This window comes from Myodes glareolus, chromosome 7 (assembly GCF_982192425.1).
Source record: "Myodes glareolus chromosome 7, mMyoGla1.1, whole genome shotgun sequence".
Lineage (NCBI taxonomy): Eukaryota > Metazoa > Chordata > Mammalia > Rodentia > Cricetidae > Myodes > Myodes glareolus.
In genome coordinates, this window is record NC_142032.1 from 49,711,096 (window position 1) to 49,735,267 (window position 24,172).

Sequence of the window (24,172 nt, forward strand, 5' to 3'; positions counted from 1 at the left end):
ATTTTGACCAGATTTCAATGGATGGTCCTCACACTCATGAGGAGACAGGCATCACCAATTTGATTTGGTATATTGTTTTTAAAAGGGAACAGAAGAGATATAAAGTTGAGGAGCTATTGGGCCAGAAGATCTAGGAGCTGATGGAGGATGAAAAAGAGAAGGAGTGGATGTGATAAAAATAAACCTGTATGAAATCCTCTATGAATTAATAAAACACATTAAAGTGAATTAATGTATATGGTTAAAAGATCAGATATACAGTAAGATGTTTTCTTATGAGGAAAGTTCGGCCTGTTCATTGTTTTATATGTCTATGATTTGTGGTGTTATTCGTACTATTAGAGTGTGAATCTCTCTATAGGGATATTTTGTTTATGTTTGGACAAATGCAGCTTGTCAAAAGATCAGAGTCCAGAGTTAAGCCACTAGAGCTCAGGGAGAAGTGGCACACACCTTTGATTACAGAACTCGGGAGGCATAGGTAGAGTGATCTCTGTTAGTTCAAGTCCTTCCTGGGTTACTCAAGTTTGAATCTGTCTAAGAGAAAAAAAGCTCACACGAAGGTGACCCCACCACTTGGGATCACATACCTTTAATCCCAGCACTAGTGAGGTAGGACAGGAGTGATATGTCTGGGTAGAGTGAGGAATCTAAAGCATTCATTAATCTAAAGCATGCATTCTTCAATTGAGGGACACCTAGATTGTTTTCAGTTTCTGACTATTACAATAAAGCTATTCTGAACATAGCTGAGCAAGTGTCCTTGTGGTATCATTGAGTATCCTTTGGGTATATGGCCAAGAGTAATACAGCTGGGCCTTGAGTTAGACCTATTTCAAATTTTCTGAGAAGCTGTTACATTGATTTCCTCATCCTCCCATTTTTTCTCTCTTCTACCCAAAAGACATTCATTTTCTGCTTTGAGTACTGCTGATTCCTCCTCTCACTACAGTGCTCTGCCTTCTAACATTTAAGCTTCCATAAATAAAGAATAGTTTTATTAACTTCATCCTTTCCAATACGAATCCCCTTGATCTCCTTATGTTGTCTTATTGCTATTGCTAGAACTTCAAGCACTATATTGAAGAGGTATGGAGAGAGTGGACAGCCTTGTCGCGTTCCTGATTTTAGTGGAAAGGCTTTGAGTTTCTCTCCATTGAGTTTGATGTTAGCTGTCGGCTTGCTGTATATTGCTTTTATTATATTTAGGTATGATCCTTGTATCCCCAGTTTTTATATAAAAAATAACAACTAGGAAGTGACCTGGGTGAGAATGATTTTGAATAGATGTTTTTAGATGGCAAGCTACTTCTCCAGTCAATAAAAGAAAAACAATAGAAATCCAGAGGCAGGATGAATGTTTGGTGTGGCAGGCAAAACAAACCTACTTGATAATTGGCATGGATCAGAAGCTGTAAGTGCAAAGCAGAAAAGAAAATGATTTAGTTAAATGTATTAGAGCAGTGTTCTCAACCTTCAGATTGTAAAACCTTTGGTGGTTGAATGACCCTTTCAAAGCATTGCCTTAGACCATCAGAAAACTCAGATATATACTTTATGATTCATAACAGTAGCAAAATTACAGTTATAAAGTAGCAACAAAAATAATTTTATGGTTAGGGTTCACCACTGAAGGGCATGGTCGATCGGTAGTTAAAAATTAACCAGACTAGCTTAACATAAAAGATTTAGCTTTAATGAACAGAAGAAAGGAAAACTTACAAAATCAGGGTTCCAGCAATCCGGGGACGTAGGGGGCAAAAGAGAGGAAGCAGCAAGCACACATGAATCTTTTATTTATTTTGTGTGGCCCCAGGGGGACACACCCTAAACAGAATGTGATTGGCTGAAGTTCCCCATCATCTCCCTCTTTTTCTAAACAAGACTGAACAAAACCCAATACAACTCTATACAGTAGGAATAGATACCAAATATATAATTATAAACAACAAACAATATTAAGCAAGAAACATACAACAAAAGTTTTACTAAGGAGTCTAAATAACATCAAGGGTAACTATAACTATCAAATCTTCAACTCCATCAAAGATCTGAGAAGGGAAGTAATTTTACTTCAGCATCTAGGAAGTACAAATGAGAAACTTCCAAAATGTGTAACAAATGACAGAGACAACTAACTACCTGGGCAATCACCCAGAATTTCATTTGTAATGTTGAGGCAACCTACTTTGGCTAAGGCCTAACATAATTGACATACCATTTTTAAAGGCAAGGAACTTTTTAGAATTATCTTATCCTGTCTTGGCAGGATAAGATAATCCTGTTTTTATCCATTTATGGATACTCTGTAACTCTGTCAGTGGTAGAGGTATGAGCTTTTTTTTGCCCAAAGGCCAGTTCTGCCAAGAAGAAGACAAGCTTCAAGTGGAGTGTCTTTGGTGCCCAACATTCTCTCGGGAGTAGAGCTTTGTTCCCAGGAGTGATTGTGTTTCGTTAACACGGAACTCGAGGTTAGATTAAAGGCCATTTTCGTGGCTCTTCGAAGAGGCTGAAGATTATACTATCTATACTAAATATAATCTCTATGTATCTAAAGAACCTGATTAGCCTAAATATAAATATGACAGACATATATGACTATTGATTTATAATTCTCGATACATGTGAAATTTGAACTAAGAGAATAAACAACTGTATTAAAGGGTCAGAGCATTAGTAAGTTTGAGAACCAGGAAGTAGAATTAAGTGCATGAGCAATGTGAGGGCAGAGAAACAGTGTGTGCAGTTCACCATATACTCCTGCTTTCTAGAAACACACGTCCACCTAATGACAATGTATTACTGCTCTCTGTTCACTCAGCTGTTTCTCCATCTACAAGGATGGTACCCTCAACACTCTTTTCAGTTTCATAGAGGCTCATAATTCCACTGGTTCCAAGTACAGGGCAAGGGGACATGAGCCAGCCTGGCAACCACTCTCTGCATGGTGAAGTTGGCTCTATCCACATGTCCATACATGGGGAAGTCAAGATCATCTAAAGTCTGAATCTGGTGAGAGGCAACATGGTAAATGAGACCCTGGTTCCGGTACTGAGGCAAGGTGCCTGCCATTCTCATTTCTCCAGTGTGGTCCATCAGGCCCCAAGACACGGGAATCCCCTCAGGCCCCATAATACAGGAGCTGGGGAAGGTGTGGATACAGCGCTCAATGAACTTCTGACTTTTCTCATTGCCACCAAAATGCCAGATGCTATTCACCAACGCAGCATGTGTAACATTCAGGGAGGTGAATTTGAACAACTCTTGATTACTGTTGGGAACAAGAGGAAAGAGCAGCCCTTAGTCACATAGGTTATGAATAATTGTATTTATTTTCCCATAAATGTCCACAATAGTCAGACAGTAGAATCACTAAGACTGTGTGCTCTGTAGCCAGACTACCTGAGCTCCTGTCAACACTGTGTGGATGAAATGTTGGTTAATTGTTCTTCACCTTTTGTGTTTCCCTATCTGGTGAGTAGGGCTAATAAGAAACTTGCAATATAGACTTAACACGTTAGTGTGATGGGGGCTCAGATTCAGTGCCTAACAGATAGCAAAAGTGCTCCAGGAAACATTTGTTGCTTTTTGCCCATGACTCAGCTAGGGAGTTTCACTGAGGCAGCTTAAATATGATCATTTTTGTTTTATGTAAAAGGAAACAGTTTTGTGAACAAGCAAACTTCCCAAAATACATGTAGCAAGCAGAAAAGCCAAAGATCAGAATTATAGAATTTGGTATCTTGCAGACCTAAGGCATTGTGTTGAAAAAAGATAAAGTCACCTCTTGCAGAAGATTCATCATTGGGGTGAGTTTGCTCTGACACGCGGCAGAAGCCCCACAAAGAGGAGCTCAGACATCCCTGGTCCCCCTTGACTCCCTGGCCACCCTTCAGGGGCTAAGCCCTCTCGCCTCCTAGCCCATCCTACCTTTCATCCAAAAATCCCTTCCTTTATTCCTCCCTTCCTCCTCGGGGCCATAAAATCACCCAGCTCTGCCAGCTTGCAGGCTGGGACTGGGCTGGAAGTGTAACCCTGCAGGAAGGAGTGCCTGTGTTTCAATAGCCTGCCTGCCTGTGGTGGAAAGGTAGGTACTGCATCAGCTCAGCAAGAATCCTGGCCAACAAAGGGTGCTGATCCTCTAGCAGAAGATTCATCAGAGGGGGGAACCTGACCCAATACCAAAATATCCATTAGAGAACATTTGAAGGAAGAGATGGGCAGACACCATGGCAAGAATTCCTCCAACAATCTGAAAAACAACCTGAAAACACCAGATCCCAGCGATCTTACTACAGAAAGACAAGAACACCCTGTTCCGGAAGAAGTGGAAAACAGTGTCATTATGAAAGCAATAAAGTCCTTTTAACAGAGTATGAATAACTCACTTAAAGAAGTGGAAGAGAAGTATAACAAAAGGTTTGAAGAAATGAGTAAATCCGTAAATGACACCCTGGGAAACCAAGAAAAAAAAACAATCAAACAGGTAATGGAAACAGTTTAAGAATTTTAAGCTGAAATGGAGGCAAAGAAGAAAACACAAACCGAGGGCTGGCTGGATATGGAAAATTGAGGTAAACAAACAGAGACTTCAGAAACAAGCATAACCAATAGAATACAAGAGATAGAAGAACGAATCTCAGATTATGAAGACACCATAGAGAAAATAAACGCTCTGATCAAAGAAAACAGGAAATCCAACAAATTTTCATCACAAAACATTCAGGAAATCTGGGACATAATAAAAAAAACCAAATCTAAGAATAATAGGGGTAGAAGAAGGAGAAGAACTGCAGATCAAAGGTTCAGAAAATTTAATCAACATAATTATAGAAGAAAACTTTCCCAACCTAAAGAGCGATATTCCTATGAAAGTTCAAGAAGCATACAGAACACCAAATAGACTGGATCAAAAAAAAATCTCCTCGCCATATAATAATCAAAACACAAAGCATTCAGATTAAAGAAAGAGTATTAAGAGCTGAAAAGGAAAAAGGTTAAGTAACTTATAAAGGTAAACCTATCAGACTTACACCAGACTTCTCTATGGAAACCATGAAAGCCAGAAGGTCCTGGATAGAGGTACTGCAGAAACTAAGAGACTATGGATGCAAACCCAGACTACTATACCCAGCCAAGCTATCATTCACTATCAATGGAGAAAGCAAAATATTCCAGGATAAAAATAAATTGAAAAAAATTCGTAGCGACAAATCCAGCCTTACAGAAAGTATTAGAAGGAAAATCACAATCCAAGAATATCGGCGAATCAATCCCACACCAGTTATGTTTTAAGGGGTTATTTATTTTGGGGGGTAAAACTTACATACACCATAAATCGTCAGGAAGGGAGCCTAGTCGCTGGAGCAGGAGCCGGGAGCAGGAGCCTGGAGCAGGAGCCGGGAGCAAGCACCAGAACCAAGAGCTGGAACCAAGAGAGCCTGATCCGGATCTGTTTCTCTTTTTAAAAGAGAAATATATCACGCCCCAGTGGGCTGGTATTTTAGCAGCTATTGGCTGACGGAGCGGAAGTCGCTCCCCGCTGTACTGTGGGCTCGTATTTCAACGACTATTGGTTGAGGCGGCGGAAGTTACTCCCACAACACCAGAAATCCAACATTCCCAACACTGCCTACAATAACTAAGACAGCTAGCGACCCTTCACAAGCACAACTCAAAGAAGGGAAACACATACACTCTACTACCCACCCAAAAAAATAACCAGAGTCAACAACCACTGGTCAATAATATCACTTAATATCAAGGGACTCAATTCACTTATTAAAAGGCACAGACTAAGAGATTGGACACAAAAACAGGATCCAACATTCTGCTGTTTACAAGAAACACACCTCAACCACAAAGACAGACTCCTACTCAGAGTAAAGGGTTGGGGAAAGGTTTTCCAAGCAAATGGACCTAAGAAACAAGCGGGTGTGGCCATTCTAATATCTAACAAAATTGACTTCAAACTAAAATCAATCAGAAGAGAAGGAGATAGACATTTCATACTCATAACAGGAGCAATCCATCAGGAAGAAGTCTCAATCCTGAATATCTATGTCCCTGATATAAAGCCACCCACTTTTGTAAAAGAACCACTTCTAGAACTCAAGGCAGTCATCAAACCACACACACTAATAGTAGGAGACTTCAATACACCTCTCTCACCAATGGACAGGTCAATCAGACTGAAACCTAACAGAGAAATAAGAGAATTATTGGAGGTATTGAATCAAATGGACTTAACAGGCATCTATAGAACGTTCCACCCAAATAGGAAAGAATATACCTTCTTCTCTGCAGCTCATGGAACCTTCTTGAAAACTGACTACATACTCGGTAACAAAGCAAACTCATGGAAGTTGAAAAGTCCACTACCAAATCACCCCTGGGTCAAGGAAGAAATAAAGAAATTAAAGTCTTCCTTGAATTTAATGAAAATAAAGACACAACATACTCAAACCTATGGGACACTATGAAAGCAGTGCTAAGAAGAAAGTTCATAGCACTAAGTGCCCAATTAAAGAAAACGGAAAAAGCACATTGGAAACTTAACAGCACACTTGAAATCTCTCGAAAAAAAGAAGCTGATTCACCCAGGAGGAGTAGAAGACTGGAAATAATCAAACTGAAGGCTGAAATCAACAAAATAAAAACACAGAAAACAATCCAAAGAATCAATGAAACAAAAAGCTTGTTCTTGGAGAAAATCAACAAGATTGACAAAACCCTATCCAAACTAATCAAATGGCAGAGAGAGAACATGCAAATTAATATGAACAGAAATGAAAAGGGGGACATAACCACAGAAACAGAGGAAATTCAGAGAATTATTAGATATTACTACAAAAGGCTGTATGACACAAAATTGGAAAATGTAAAAGAAATGGACTTTTTTTTAGATAAGTACCATATACCAAAGTTGAACAAAGACCAGGTGAACAATCTAAATAGACCTGTCAGTCGTGAAGAATTGGAAGCTGTTATCAAAAATCTCCCGACCAAAAAAAGCCCAGGTCCAGATGGTTTAAATGCAGAATTCTACCAGAACTTCCAGGAAGAGCTAATACCTATATTCCTTAATGTATTTCACAATATAGAAACAGAAGAGTCATTGCCAAACTCTTTTTATGAGGCTACAGTTACCCTGATAGCAAAATCACACAAAGACACAACCAAGAAAGGGAATTACAGGCCAATCTCACTCATGAACATTGACGCAAAAATTCTCAATAAAATCCTTGCAAACCGAATCCAAGAACACATTAGAAAAATTATCCATTATGATCAAGTAGGCTTCATCCCAGAGATGCAGGGCTGGTTCAACATACACAAATCTATCAATGTAATCCATCGTAAAAATAAACTGAAAGAAATAAAACATATGATCATTTCAGTGGATGCTGAAAACGCATTTGACAAAATTCAACATCCCTTTATGATAAAGGTGTTGGTGCGATCAGGGATACAAGAATCATACCTAGATATAAAAAAAGTATTTACAGCAAGCTGACAGCTAACATCAAATTGAATGGAGAGAAACTCAAAGCCATTCCACTAGAATCAGGAACATGACAAGGCTGTCCACTCTCTCCATACCTCTTCAATATAGTGCTTGAATTTCTAGCAATAGCAATAAGACAACATAAGGGGATCAAGGGGATTCAATTGGAAGGATGAAGTTAAACTTTCGTTATTTGCAGAAGATATGATAGTGTACATAAGCGATCCCAAAAACTCTACCAAAGAACTCCTACAGCTGATAAACACCTTTAGTAATGTGGCAGGATACAAGATCAACTCCAAAAAATCGGTTGCCCTCCTATACACAAAGGATAAAGAAGCAGAGAGGGAAATCAGAGAAACATCACCTTTCACGATAGCCACAAGTAGCATAAAATATCTTGGGGTTACTCTAACCAAGGAAGTGAAAGACCTATTTGACAAGAACTTTAAGTCATTGAAGAAAGAAATTGAGGAGGATATCAGAAAATGGAAAGATCTCCCCTGCTCTTGGATTGGGAGAATCAACATAGTAAAAATGGCAATTCTACCAAAAGCAATCTATAGATTCAATGCAATCCCCATCAAAATCCCATCAAACTTCTTCACAGACCTGGAGAGAACAATAATCAAGTTTATATGGCAAAACAAAAAATCCAGGATAGTCAAAACAATCTTATACAATAAAGGAAATTCTGGAGGTATTACCATCCCTGACTTCAAACTCTATTACAGAGCAACATTATTGAAAATTATGGAATCAAATAGAAGACCCGGATATTAACCAACAAGCCTATGAACACCTGATTTCGACAAGGGAGCTAAATGTATATAATGGAAGGAAGAAAGCATCTTTAACAAATGGTGCTGGCATAACTGGATGTCAACCTGTAGAAGAATGAAAGTAGATTCATATCTATCACCATGCACAAAACTCAAGTCCAAATGGATTAAAGACATCAACATTAATCTGACCACTTTGAACCTGATAGAAGAGAAAGTGGGAAGTAGTCTACAAGATATAGGCACAGGAGACCACTTCCTAAGTAGAACCCCAGTAGCACAGACAATAAGAGAAACAATGAATAAATGGGACCTCCTGAAACTGAGAAGCTTCTGTAAACCAAAGGACACTGTCAGTAAGACAAAAAGGCTACCTTCCGACTGGGAGAAGATCTTCACAAACCCCTCATTAGACAAAGGTCTTATCTCCCAAATATACAAAGAACTCAAGAAACTAGACACTAAAACGACAATTAACCCAATTAAAAATGGGGGTACTGAACTGTACAAAGAATTCACAACAGATGAACTTCGAATGGTTAAAAGGCATTTTAGGTTATGCTCAACCTCCTTAGCAATCAGAGAAATGCAAATCAAAACAACTTTGAGATACCATCTTACACCTGTCAGAATAGCCAAACTCAAAGACACCAATGATAGCCTATGCTGGAGAGAATGTTGAGTGGGGGAACACTCATCCATTGTTGGTGGGAATGCAAACTTGTGCAGCCACTGTGGAAATCAGTGTGGCGGTTTCTCAGGAAATTGGGAGTCAGCCTCCCTCAGGACCCAGCAATTCCACTCTTGGGAATATACCCAAGAGATGCCCTATCATACTACAAAATCATTTGTTCAACTATGTTTATAGCTGCACTATTTGTAATAGCCAGTACCTGGAAATATCCTAGGTGCCCCTCAATAGAAGAATGGTTAAAAAAAGGTGTTAAACATATACTCATTAGAGTTTTACTCAGCGGTAAAAAACAATGACATCTTGACTTTTGCATGCAAATGGATGGAAATAGAAAACGCTTTACTGAATGACGTAACCAGACCCAAAAAGAGGAATATGGTATGTACTCACTCATAAGTGGATTCTAGCCATAGTTAAAGGTCTTTGAGACTATAATTCGTGATCCTAGAGAAGCTAAATAAGAAGCTAAATAATAAGAACCTGAAGAAATTCATATAGTTATCCTCCTGGATTTTGGAAGTAGACAAGATTGCCAGGCAAACTTGGGTGCATGGGGGTGGGGGTGGAAGTAAGGGGAGATGGTTAGAGAGAAGGGAGAGGGGGAGGATTGGTGATGACTTGGGGGAATGGGATGGGGGGAGGGAGGAAGGATGGATATGGGAGCAGACAAGTATATATCTTAACTAAGGGAGCCATTTTAGGGTTTGCAAAAGAATTGATTCTGGAGGGGTTCCCTGGCCCAAGGAGAGGTGCCCAGATCATTCCCTGGGCAGCAGAGAAGAGGGTGCCTTGGCCCATAACCGTACTGATGAATATTTTGCATATCACCATAGAACCTTCACCTGGCGATGATGGAGATAGAGACAGAGACACATATTGGTACACTGGACTTATCTCCCTAGGTCCAAATGAGAAGCAGAAGGAGGGATAACGTGAGCAAGAAAGGCAGGACCAGAAGGAGCCTTCATCTGATGATAGATGGAGATAGAGACGGAGACCCACACTGGAGCACTGGACTGAGCCCCCAAGGTCTAGATGAGGAGCAGAAGAAGGGAGAACATGAAAAAGGAAATCAGGTCCGCGAGGGGTGCCTTCACCCACTGATACAAGGGGACTGATCGAATGAGAGCTCACCAAGGCCAGCTGGACTGGGACTGAACGAGCATGTGATCAAACCGGAGTCCCTGAATGTGGCTGACATGGGGGCTGACTGAGAAGCCATTGACAATTGCACTGGGTCTTGTTTCGTCTGCATGTATTGGCTTTTTGGGATCCTAGTCTGTTTGGATGCTCACCTTCCTAGACCTGGAGGGAGAGGGGAGGAACTTGAACTTCCCATAAGGCAGGAATCCCTGACTGATCTTAGGACTAGAGAGGGAGGAGGAGAGGGAGTGGACAGGAGGAGGAGAGGGAGTGGGGGGAATGGGAGGGTGTGGGGAGTAGGGGAGGAAGTGAAAATTTTTATAAACAAATAAATTAATTAATTAAAATAAAGATAAAGTCAAGTGCATAGATTCGCAGCAATGTGGTATGAAGATAGCCCACGTTACTGAGTCTGATGCCTGAAGACACCTGCAACAGTGTGGGAGGTTCAGGAGTCATTTTGGAATGAGCTCTGTAGGTGGAGCTAGATACTCTTTTTTCAACTCTGGTCCACTCATCCATGTGCTAAGCAAACTATTCCACCACTAGTGTTTATTTTCTGTCAAGAGATTGGGCTAACTTTAACTAGGACAAAAGTTCCCAGTAGCTTCTAGATAGGAGTCTTCCCCAGGTTGCCATGTAGTATACAGAACAGGGTGCTTCCAAGGAGGAAAATTCCAAAAAGGGCTTTAGAATTGAGCATCCTCAAGTTACATACTCACTGCTGGCTTCTGGTTCTCTTCAGCATTATGTTAAACATAAATGGGGACAATGTAAAATGTGTTCAAAATATTTTTATTAGGGAACAGTTATTGCATGAAGAGAATTCACTGAACACTGTGTGCCAGCTCCTGATGATCCTAACTCCTGCAGGATTTTCATTATTGGTGGAGGATAAATCAATCATCAAATTTGTAGAATAAATTGACTAGTTTCAAATACTCATGAGTGCTATGAGTAAAATAAATGTGAACCCTGTGCAGTGGTGACTTTTACTGAAGTGTTTTACCCAGGACTCTGATGAAGTAACTTGTGAGCTGATCTGGATAACAAAGTAAGTCATTACTGTAAAGACTGATGTGCAGAGGAGAGAAGTTTTAGACAGAGGGGAGCTAATCTTGGAGACCTGAGCTTGTGAACGTCAAGTAGAAATTGCAGTTAAGCTATGGCATAGCATCAGTACCTTCTGCATTTAGTTCCAACACTAGAAACAATATTAAATCATTCACATCATGCTTCATGTCAACTAGCCAATATTACAGTGTTAATTGACTTTCTGAGAGAGAGAAGGAAAGAGCATGAGAGTGAGCTAGTGAGTGAGCAAAAGAGAGAGATAAGAGAATTTGAATGAGGGTCCCTTTCCTCTCAATCTAACCAAAATAATTAACATGAAGTAAACTGATGTGAAACAATCTATCAAATTCTAATGTGTTTCTTCCTTTTCTATTTTATGTGGGAAATAACACTGAAATGACAAAAGTTTGCTTGTGTTATGTTAGCTTATCTCAGTCTATAAAATCAACCTCTTTCTCTTTAGACTACCTCCATAAGAACACTAGTTTGAAAGAATGGCTCAACCTCTGATTTTAGACTTATGTCTAAAGGACAGATATATTTTAAAAGTAAACTTGTAGTATTTTTAAATATGGCTGGAAGTTTTGTAGGGAAGAAACAATATAAGGCCTTAGAAATAGATGAAAATCTCCTCTTAGAGGGCTGAGAAATTCCGAAAGATTTGAAAGCATGTCAAGAACATTGAAATCTTGTTAGCAGGAGAGAGATGTGATCCTTATTTAAATTTAATTAATTAGAGAGCTACTCTGAAGAATATGGTTGGATAGGGATCAGGGCAAAAACTAGCAGAGGTAGTGAGGGCATAGCTAGTTAAACTGTAACCTACTTTCAGATTGCATAGGCAAGTAAGATTTATAATTGCATATGTATGTATGTGTATGTATATATATACATACACACATATATATATGGATAGTACATGTTAATGTCTGAAAATCAAAATACAAATTTTAGGAGTTGGTTATCTTTCTCTTCATATAGGCCCAGGAATGGAATTCAGGTTATCAGACTTGTTAGCAAGCACCTTTATCTGCTGAGACATCTTGCTAGTCATTTGTGCAGATAATCTTGCTTAGAAAATAGATCTGTGAACATCAGGTGTAAGACACCAAAATAAGCTCATCTCAGTTATTCTGTGCATCCCATATCTATTGATAAGTGTCCTCACAACAAACAAAGAGGAAAGACACAGAGGATAAAGAAGGTCATGTGAAAGTGAGTTTAGTGAGTGTAGCATTGAAGCCCAAAGCCAAGGTACTCCTGGAATGGCAATGTGTGTTAGAAAAGACCATAAGGAAATCTATCCTGTGGATTCCTATGTAGCACAGCCTTGCTCAGATCTTGATTTCTACCTTCTAGACTCCAAAACAATGATGGATCACATGTGATTTGATTTTAGCCCTATCCGTTAAGGTAGCCTTCTAATGATCACTTCAGAAATCTAACACAGAAGGCTGTCATTAGTAAGACAGTGATTGGTGCAGAACAGCATTGAAACACTTACATGGGCTTGAACTTGTCACTGCTGCGTACTAAGTTATTCATGTCCACCAAGGAAGGAGCCAGTTTCTTTGCTGTTTCAAGTATCATATAGAGAAAGCTCTGTGTATGCTTGACTTTGCCCAAGTTAATGGCTCCAAGAGTTTCTATCACTTTGCCCAGGCTTGACTGTGAACCTTGATGGGGAAACATGTCAGCAAATGATATACCATTATTCCTCTTAACATTTGGTAAAGGCTATTCAGTGGGATCAAAGGGAATATGAGCATAGAATCATCAAGTCTTGTGTTAAATCATGACCAGCTTCATATGATAGAGGTTATATCCATGTCTTTTTATATTTTAAGTTTTATATGGTATCACAAACCCTAACAACTTAAGAGTACAGTTATATTCAGGAGTTATGAAATTAGGGAGAAACATGGTGACAGGGAACCTCCCAGAAAAACACAAGGATGACCCCAGGAAAGACCCCTAGCAAGAGTGGAATTTATGCCTCAACTAGGCTTTCCCTGTAATAATACTAGTGACTTCCCTAATAGTTATCATAGAGACTTCATCCAGTAACTGATGGAAACAGATGCAGAGGTCCACAACCAAGAACTGTGCCTAGCTTCAATAGTCCAGCTAAAGAAGAAGGAAGGATTATATGAACAAGGAGCTTCAAGATCATGATGAGAAACCCACAGAGACAACCAACCTGGGTTTGTGGGAGCTCAGGACGCTGAGAAGGCAGCTAGACAGCCTGCACTGAACTGACTTCGGTGTTCTGCATCTGGGTGAGAGCTGTGTAGTTTTGTCTGTTTGTGGGCCCATAGCAGTGGGACTAGGACCTGTCCCTGATGCATGAGCCGGTTCTCTGGAACCTATTCTCTATGGTGGGATGCCTTGCCCAGCCGTGATGCAGTGGGGAGGAGCTTGGTCCTTCCTCAACTTGATACACCCTGCTTTGTTGACTCCCATGGGAGGAATTACCCCTTCTGAATGAAGACTGAGAAGAAGTGGATTGTGGGTGGTGAAAAGAAAAATACAGGAGGGAGTGAGAAGAGAGGAGGAAGGGGAAACTGTGGTGGATATGAAATATTTTTTTAAAAAGTACAGTTATAGCTACCAAAAAAAGTGAGTTAGAAGTATGGTAACTGAAATTGAAGGGACATTTCTATGTACTCAATCCTTTAAATTGTCACTATAAGGTTCTCAGTACCTATCTATTGCACTAATAGGACTCCTTTAACCCTTAATTACCTTGGTTAAGTCATAAAACTTTATTGGGTTCGTGGGAAGAGTGTGATTTAGTAAACATGGTTCAAAGAGCACACTGAAGTTGACTTTCGCTTTCTGTTCCTGATCCTGTGACATTTGCATGTCACTCAATCCCCTTCCAATCCAGTAACAGTGTTATGAAATACCAGACTTGGGATCAAGGTGAGCTATTTCTATGAGCTCATCATTACCCTCCAGGCAACTGAACCCATATGTGTGAAACCAGGTGAGACTAGCAGAGCTGCCTAATGGAGATTGATCCAAATTTCCTACCCATGCAATTGTAAGCTACAATAATTGTTGTTTTGAACTGATATTGAAAATTTGAAATTCTATATAACTAGATAGGATATTCCTGAGTAGTTTCTATTAAATTTCTCATTTGATCCTTAAGGAGTCTAGGTTTGGAATAGTCTTATAGTATTTTTTTCTCACCAATCTTTGGTCTCCAAAATAGAAATTACTCAGTCCTTCCCACATAGCTAACAACTGATTCAATCAGGATTCAATCTTAGATCATACTTCTTTAGAAGGCATAGTCCTATTTACTAAAATATTCCTTTGAAAATGTGACAATATAATAAAACAGATGGAATGTGAGGTTACATTGACCCCATGTCTATGTTCTCTAGTAAAATATGGGCATGTTAAAGAAGAAATCTTAAGTCCTAAGGCAGTAAAAAACTACATTAAAATTTCCTTTGTACACTTTACACCTGGCAGCTCTTGAGAGTTCCCCTTGCAGGATGGTTGATGCTGATCCTAGAAACAGATAACAGCATGCTAATTGTCTATAGCTTGCAAAACTGTGTGGACAGTGACTTACACCATGTGTACACAGGAGATAACAACAGCCACATATACCCTGGTTCTCTTACTTTGAATCTGTAGATGTTGTTTCCAGTTAACGACTTCTGATGAGCTGAGGAACTTCTGACAATTCTCGGGATCCTTAGAGTAGATTAGGTAAGTGTTGGTGTAGTGGTCAAGATCATCTTGCATGTTCTGTTTTCAATAAGAATAAACCAAAATGTTTATGGATGAGTTTGTGTTCAGTACTATTGGTATTCAGTTTTCAGCTATATTGTGAGATACTAAAATCCTAAAAGTAATGGCTCCTGTGTATTTATGTTGTAATTATTTACAGTGCAAAAACAAGAGAAAAAGCCTTGACTCAATTCAAAGTAAAATCACCCTGAACAACACTACCCAAACTCAAGAGAAACTAAAGTGCTATAAAATTCATTTAGAAGAATCAAAATAACAAATTAAAAGAAAAACATTTTTCTAAAAGAATACTCCTTGCTCTGGGCTATGAATACTCTGCTATTAAAGTCTATACTGAAAACAGAATCAGCAAATGAACCTATAAATATGGAGCCAATGCTAAAGCTAGTCAGGTAGGTAGTTCTTCAGAAAGATGTTATTATTTTTAAGTAAATGACAACCTCACAAAGCAAGTAAGTGAGCATATTATGCATATATGTGTACATATATAGACATATGTGGAACAAGTCTGCAAACCAAAAATGGGACTACATAAATATTAAAAAACATATCACAGAAATATTACTTCTACTAATGTATAATCTGAATGCTTTTGCTCTTCTAATTTTCATGAAATATTATCTAAAATGTTGTATACTGTATAAAGATATTGCAGATCAAAGTACTTATTTTCTTGTTCTGCCTTATTAAATATTTAAGGCACCTTCAACACTCGTGCTGTCAATTTTTTTTCCACCTGGTATTGAGGGTAAATTCTAATTCTCTCCCTGTAACATCAACCACCCAAACCAATCTTTTTTCTACCTTCTTTTATTGACTTTGCTGTAGATAACTGGTCTAGAAAGCAGAGTAGCATCTCAACGGGAAGCTGATATTGCAATGAACATTTATGATGGGGTGAGAATGAGCTGGATTATTTTAAGTCCAGTTATTTTTTTATTTTCATTTCTATGTGGCTTTTATTTTATTTTTTATTTTTCCATTGAAATCTGTTTTACCCTAAGATAACAATTGTCAATGGAACTAAGAACTAACTTGTTACAATATACTAACTTAGCCTAGGTTATGCCCTTTTTCCCTCTAAAGACTTCCTTCTTTTATCGTATGGATATAAATGTTTTGCTTGCATGTATGTATGTGAGTGTTGCATGTTGAGATCAGAAGAGGGTGCCAGGTTCCATATAACTGGAATTCCTCACAATTGGCAGCCACCATATGGGTGCCTGGATCCAAACCCTAGTCGTCTACAAGAACAGCAAGTGCTCTTAACCACTGAGTGATCTCTCCAGCCCTCGGGAAATGTTGTTTTGATGTTCATAATAAAAGATCAAGACATTTTTTGTGTATCAACATGATTTTATGTTGATAATACTTTCCATCACTTGTCTCTAAATCCTACAAACAAGATGTAAGAAATAATAAAGCGATAAAGTGTGCTTGCAGTTCAAATCAGTCACTGCTGATGGAGGAACTATGCTGCCCAGTAAGCAAAAGCGTGGATAAAAATGAAAGTGTGCCATCTGTACCTTTAGTTACCATTCTCCATGGCTTGTTAGTGTACCTTTGTGTATTTCCTTTCTTGAATGTTTTATACCATTCTGTAATTTTTGTAGACTTCAGGGTATGGTTTCATATTAATACAATTCATGTCTATTTTTCATGATGGGAATAGGCAATGGCATCAACCATCCAGCCAGACTCATACTAGGAATGCAACACATGTGGAGATACAGGCATATTTACTCTATATTGCAACTTACCTCCTCTTGGGGTCGAATAACAACAGTGTTAAAATCAGGCCACTTGTCCACCAGAGCCTTGAGTTTGAATGGGTTTCCCTGATTCATATGGAAGACAGTCCCATAAACCTAAGTATTTCAAGTCAGCAGAAATGTCATCATATTACAGAGGTGGAAAGCTGCAGCATATTTGACTACAACAATGATCATTCCTATGAGAATATGATTTTTTTGGAAGGAAGATGAATTTTTCAAATGGTTCCTAGTGTCCAGTTGCTTGTTCTAACAACAGTGTCTTTTAAACATTGAGACAAAATATAAAAAAATGATTCAATTTACAATAAACTCACTAACTCTCTTGCTGTAGAGTCTAATAACAGTTTTTTATGTATCAGATTTTTATGTATCAGATTTATTTCTTTTCATGTGCAGACAAATATCATGAATGATGAGACATTTCAGAAATGGTTTCCATTCATTGCCAGTCTTTTTCTTTCTAAGCCTTGAAGAATTTTTGTGATTGCTGCATTAATATTCATACTATGTCATTTTTAGATCTATATCATCTGGCTGTTGATATGTGTGGATCACTGTTTCTCATCTAAGTTAAGATTTAGTCAGGGTTAGTGATACATGTCTGTTATGTCAGATAAAAGGGAGGCTGAGGCACTCTGATTAAAAATTCATGGACTACCAGGTATAATCAACAACCTAAATGCCTCTTGACTGAAGAAGGGATAAGGAAAATGTGGTACATTTACATAATGGAGTACTACACAGCAGAAAAAAATGACACCTTGAATTTTACAAGAAAATGAATGGAGCTAGAAAACGTTTTTTTTTTGAGAGAGGTAACCCAGATATAAAAGAGAATTATCATATGTACTCACTCATAGGTAGATTTTTAAACATAAATCAAAGAAAACCAGCCTACAAACCACAATCCCAGAGAACTTAGACAGCAATGAGGACACTAAGAGAGACTTACATAGATCTAATGTACATGTGAAGTAGAAAAAGACAAGATCTCCCGAGTAAATTGGGAACACAGGGATAATGAAGGGAGGTTGAAGGTGGGAGGGGAGAGGTAGGGAGGGGAGCAGAGAAAAATGTTGAGTTCAATAGGAATCAATAAAATTATCCTGTTTGTAGCCTGCTAGAGTTGGGGACACAACTAAAGCAAAATTAAATAAGATCAGAATCCTTTTACTTAGTATCATTCAATATGATTTCAACTAAATAGTGATTTGTCGTTTAAGAATCAGGAAAATTATTTTTTCTCTACTGGCAATTAAACCAAGGACCATGCAAAGGTTAGGCAAACACTATTATTGATGTATATCTCCAACTTTCTTTCAAGTTTTTAGTTTTTGACTGGGTCTCGCAAAATTTGTGATAATCTTTCAGGAGTAAACAGTGACATTTGTTTTAATCTTTGGGGAGCAGCATTTGCCTTTTTAATGCTGTGCAGGTGACAGGGTTGAGACTTCTTTCTGCTCTGGTAGCATAAGCACAGGTGAGAGGAGTGTCATGGTGCCAGTGCGCAGTGAGTCTTGACTCTTTCCCTCCTCTGCCTTACCACGGTGTAATCCTCAGTCCCTATGAAAACATTCTACTCTCACCTTTAAGGTCTCAGGCAGGTGCTTCCTCAGGGAGTTCTCCAGAACCTGGAGCATCTGAGAACCCTGTAAGTAGAACATCTCCTCCGATACCTTAAGTGAAAAGATTAGTGACAATAGCAAGTCAGGAGTGGGAAGATCTTTACACAATGTGTCCAGACTACCTCTAAAATAAGGAGTCACAGACATATAAACATCAGAAATTCATTTCTCACAGGGCTGGGAAATCTTGTTCGAGACATTGGCATGTCCCTTGTCCTCTAGAACTCTGTTTTCTGTCAGATACACCCTCTAGCTGTGCCTTCTTGGGATGGAAGGAGTAGGTTTGCTCTCAGGAGCTTAACCTATGAAGGCATTCAAAACATCCGAAAAGGTGTCACAGAACCTCTCCCAAGGGCCTCCAGCTCCTGCTAGTTCTCATCATATTGTCAAGACCTTCGAACATAGGACCCTTGGAGAGATGCAAAGATTTAAATAATAGCAATGCTAAACCAGTAGGATCTGAATCTACACCAGCCTTTTCTCATATCTCCTTTTTTTGTGGTCATATCTAGCCATATCACTGCTGAAGGTATGTATCAGCTGTTACAGTTCCCTGGTAGAATTTTTGAGGTCTCTTATTTCTGTAAATTGTGATACTTGGATGTTTTCCTGGATAACTTGTATTCCCCTTGATCTCCTTCAGTTGTCTATTGCACTAGCTAGTTCTTCCAGTATCTATTGAATTTTTATGGCGAGTGTGGACAACCTTGTCTTGTTCAATTTTACTGATCTTGTTTTGAGTTTCTCTCCATTTAATTTGAGTTTGGCTGTAAATTTCCTTTATTATATTCCTTTATTATATTGAGGTATATTACTTGTATCTCTAGTCTCTCCAAGATTTTTATCATGAAAGTGCTTTGGATTTTCGTCAAAAGCTTTTTATTGGTAGGGGACATCAGAATAGATAATCGTGTGGTTTTTGGATGTCAATTTCTTTGTATGTTGGATTACATTGATTGATTTTCATATGTAAAGCTGTCCATTCATCTCTGGGGTGAAACCTACTTGGGCATGGTAGATAATCTTTTGGATGTTTTCTTAGATTTGATTTGCAGTCTAAAAATAGTTTTACATCTATGTTCATAAAGGAAATTAGTCTGCAATTTGAATGATTGTGCCCTCATAAAATGCTTTTGGCAATGTTCCATCTTTTTCTATTGTGAAATAATTTGATGAATATTGGTATTAGCTCATCTTTGAAAATCTGATAGATTTCTGTGCTAAAAACATCTGACCCTGTGCTTTTTTGGATTGGGAGACTTTTAATAACTATTGTGATACTATAATTTAGACATTATAGGTTATTTAAATTTATGCCCATTTTTCTTTTTATTAGTAAATATGTTCATATAATATATTTTGATATTTTCCACCTCTCCCCAACCCTAACTCCTTCCAGATTCTCACCACCTCCTTACTCACTCAATTTCATGTTCGCTGTCTCTCTCTTTCTCTCTCAAATATAAACCAAGAAACAAAATTGAAAAAATACAGGATGAAACAAAAATAAAAATAATAAAAATGGAAAAGGGCAATAAAAATACCAAGAAAAGCAAAAGAAAGCAAAAGTTTCACAAAAGTGTCAGAAAGTTTGTTTTGTGTAGTTAGTATACCCAGTGACACCTCATCTGAGAAAACAGATTTTACTTTTTACAGAGGCTGTCATTTTCCAAAAGCTATCTCCTTGGTTGTAGGTGGAACCCTGTGCTCACTGTGTTTTCCTATATCTGTGGTGGGACCCCATCTGATCTGAAACTATACAAGTCTTGGTGTGTTGCCATAGTCTCTGTGAGTTCATGAATACATTAGTCCCATTGTGTCTGAAAGACACACCATTGCCTTGAAATCATCAATCCCATCTGCCTATTATAATCTTTCAGCCTTCTCTTTTACATAGATCCCTGAGTCTTGAAAGGAGGGGTTTGATGAAAATAAGAGGGTTGAAGGGGATGAAGGAGATAGAGAAAGGAGCAGAATTAAATGTAAAGCTCAATAAAAATTAATAAAACATGTCTTATTTATGACAAAGAGCTCCAAAATCATCCTCAGCACAATGTCTAGTTTTGGGTTTCTGGGCTAATTCCCATCTACTAGAAGAAGAACTTTCTATGCTGTGAGTTGAGAGAGTACTGATCTACGGGTATATCAGTATGCCATTAGAAATCATTTTATTTCTATGTTTCTTTAGTAGAATAATACAATATGTTTTCCCCAAGTTCATGGTCTATCTAACATTGGTTCTTGGCCACTGTAGCACTATAAGGTATGTGCTACATTAGACAGAGAGGGCCTTAAATGTGATTTTAAAAAGTGGTTGGTTACTCCTATAACATTTGTGCCATTATTGTACTGGTATGTCACTGTTTTATGTCACAGCGTTTGTAACTGAAAATGTTGATGATTACCTTTCTCTTCTAGTGGTGTGCAAAATATCTTCCAGTAACATGGACACTATTCAGTAGTGTGAAAGTTCTCGTTATGCACCAGCTCAACTTCTTTATTCTCAATGCTATAAGTAAGTGTTGGTCTTAGCAATAGGGCCTTACCATCAGATTGTAGAGAGTAACCAATGAATTTACAATAGCCTGTGATGCCTTGGAATATCATGGGATCCCTTGGCCAATAACTCAAAAAGATTCAATGTGATCCTGGCTCTGGAGGTTTAATTTCATGGCTTATGATATCTAGTTGAGGCCCTGTCTCCCATATTATTTGGAGACTTCATTTAAATTATTTTCATATTCATATATATTATAAGAAGTTTCTACATCAGTAAATTTCTGTGTTTTCCGAGCAACATTTAGTATTGTTTGTCTTGCTATTTTCTTACCATTCTTATATTGTCTGTAGTTTCTATATAGTATTCTTTTCCTCGTTGATGTTAATGTTAATACATGCATTTTATTTGTATTTTTTGGTAACATTACAGCAGAGATATTCAAGTTGGACTCTATAGCATTTTGACCAAGATAATTCGTTCTTTGTTTTTGAAGACAATCATGTATACTGCTGACAATATAACAGAATTGACAGATTTTCAGTAGATGCTAGTAGCAACACTTTATCTCTTGATAAAAGCAGCAAGAAGGTTTCTTACATTTATTCCAATGTCCTGGAATGTAACAAAATAGTAGGGGGCTAATATTCCAATAGGCAACTGATTTTTTTCTCTGGAAACATTTTTCTGAGAGTGTCACAAACACAAAAGGCAAAGTAAATTTGGTATAAAATCATAGGCATTGTTATAATGTCAGCAAATTTATAGCATGAGAATGTTTGAGAAATATGGAGGAACACACACACACACACACACACAAATAAATGAATAATAATGTGCAATGACAACGAAATGTGATGTCCAGTTAAAGGAGCAGATTGCAGTCTGAAGAGGCTTTCGGAATGGGAACACTTAGCATTGTTAGTGGATAAAATCCTTGTGGTCTTTGGGGTCTTCAACAGAGTTTTTACTTTATTGAAAATATATCTACATAGAACTAGTCAAAGATAATGAATCCAAAGAATAGATTTTATAAAACCTTTAACGAATGGAACAAAAATGCAATGTTTATATCCAAACTATGATGAGATTGTATAATTATAGGCTCATGGTCTGTCACTACTCTAAGTAACTGTTAATGTAAAAATTCTTCTACATATGTAGAAGTGGAGAAGTATTAAATTAAAGAATGAAACATAAAATACACAGTATTTTGATTAATTATGTGTAAGCTTATGCACATTTCACATGCATTAATCATCACAATAGGGAAGAATACAAAAAATAAATTAAGATAAAAATCAAAATTTTAGAAATGACTCATTACATGAACAATATAGATAAAATCTTTTAGGTTAGCTTTCTTTTAAATAATATCGATTAGCAGTGAAAACACTTTATGTTCTTCATATTTCTTATCATATTCCTTCTTCGATTTGTCTGAGACATTTTACTCTCCTGGTAAGTATCCAATGAAAAAGAATTAAAGACATTTTCAATTGTCCAGCATCCCTGTGCTATTGGAACTGAATAAAAGTTGCTGGAGCATAGGCAATACTTCTTTGCAAATATTGCTAACCAAATGTACTGCCTAGCTTTCACAATAAATCCATAGTTCTTATTTGTTTGGAATGGAAACCTGCCATAGATCTTTCAAGAATTTTGACATCAACAAATACACCAAACTGGATAGAAAAAGTCCAAAAGGCCTCAAAACTACACAAAGAACTACAGTCCGGGGAGGAAATCTGCAAAATGAAGAGGTTTCCTTCCCCCAAGGAAGAGCACACCAGTTTGTTGTTCAGTGTCAAATTGTCCTTAAATATGTGTATAGCTACAATTTTACAGAGCAGGTTAGTTATATTTAGGAATATATGTATATAAATATTTACATTCATTAGAAATTAATTCAAAAAAGGCCATGAATTTGAAATAGAGCAGGAAGGGGTATATAGGAAGTATGGAGGGAGAAAAATGGAGAAATAATGTAATCAAATTATAATCTCAAAATAAAAATTAAAGATTTTTCCTATGGTCAACATTAGTAGGTATATGCACTTCTCAAGTTGAATAAACTCCCCTTTTACACCCACAAAAAAGATCAATATTTCCTTTCTAAAACCAACGTTTGATTTTTTCCACCTTGTATAAGAGAAAGGACAGGGGATCACCATTCTTCTATGATAAATCCTTACCTATAAATCTTCATCCACACAGAGCCTGCTCAGAACAAATAACAAGCAGAAGATCTTTCCTGAAATGCTAGCATTCACAATGTTTTGGTAAATGTTTTACATAACTATTTGGACTGAGGATGTACTCTGGACTTTGATTTTCATTCAAAAATAGGAAAGCACAATTCTGGCTGTCTTGAGAGTCAGAAGTATCCAGTATCCCCACAGATGTGTGCCCAGGAAGATGACTTTGCAGATCTGAGATCCTGATTGTGTTTGCCCTCTCAGCTTTTCATACTTCATTTTTTTTGGACCATAGGAAAACAGTTGACTAGGACTAGACAGAATCTGTGACTGTCTAGAAAATGTCTTTACTCATTGCCTGATGTGGAATTTCCCTCTGTATGCTGCAAACATGTTTATTATGCTCTGTTTACATTTTTCCCCTTCCCAGTCTCCTGCTGCAGTAACAAGAGGGAAGTCAGAAGTGTTGGGTGAAATTAGTTCCAAAAAAAATTAGAATTTCTTATCCATGCACTGTCAGGGACCAGCCCAGACATAAACCATTTCTTATACCAGAGTGGAGGTGTGGGAATAAATGAGGTACAGTTCACACGACAATATCAGGAGGGAGTATCAGGGTTCATTCAAATCCTGAAGGTTACCCATATTTATTATCCAAACAGCTTTTATTTCAAATCATAAACTGAGGGGAAATTCATTAGCATTCTGTTTCCTAGGTAGCAGAAGAAATGATCTAGGTCACGCCCATAGCTGTGCTCCTTGTCAATCCATGCCCCTGCTCATTTTCTCACATAGACTGAGAAACACCTCTTCCCCAGGTGGCCTCTTAAATTACAATAGAAGGAGCAGAACAACATTATCATATGCTGACCACTTGCTTAGGGTGGCATCAGGTTGTCTCACTATCAAAATGCTAGGTGACCACCTTCTGTGTGGGCGTTGCAAATTGTGCCTTTCAGGTCGCACAGAATTCTGACTGCCATACAATGTAGGAATATGGGCCTCTATAATCCTGCCCCTACAATCGATTCCCTTTTATTAATTTTAATACAGCCTCTGCCTCTGCAACATGACAGATGATTGCATCTGTCTTAGGCAAAGACTTC

At 38.0% G+C, this 24,172-nt stretch overlaps 1 protein-coding gene across 1 annotated transcript; it reads right to left on the bottom strand.

Moving 5' to 3' along the window:
• Nucleotides 1-1,674: 1,674 nt before the first annotated feature.
• Nucleotides 1,675-23,162, bottom strand: LOC148121390 (glycine N-acyltransferase-like protein Keg1). The gene is made up of 6 exons (XM_087908077.1): nucleotides 23,064-23,162; nucleotides 18,333-18,422; nucleotides 16,732-16,839; nucleotides 14,842-14,968; nucleotides 12,705-12,876; nucleotides 1,675-3,271 (listed from the first exon to the last, which is right to left on the bottom strand). The coding sequence occupies exons 2-6, from the start codon at nucleotides 18,408-18,410 to the stop codon at nucleotides 2,869-2,871; spliced, it is 888 nt and encodes a 295-aa protein (XP_087764203.1). The 5' UTR covers nucleotides 18,411-18,422; nucleotides 23,064-23,162; the 3' UTR covers nucleotides 1,675-2,868.
• Between the last annotated feature and the right edge of the window lie 1,010 nt (nucleotides 23,163-24,172).

Bases quoted from the DNA above. Each gene is read 5' to 3' on its own strand.
- LOC148121390 (XM_087908077.1), bottom strand. From the start codon at position 18,410: ATGTTCTACTTACAGGGTTCTCAGATGCTCCAGGTTCTGGAGAACTCC. The intron at 12,877-14,841 runs GTAAGAGAACCA...TTCCCCATCAAG, and splicing joins ACAACATCTACAGATTCAAA to GTTCACAGTCAAGCCTGGGC. The intron at 3,272-12,704 runs GTAAGTGTTTCA...TGTTCCCAACAG, and splicing joins AGTGACAAGTTCAAGCCCAT to TAATCAAGAGTTGTTCAAAT.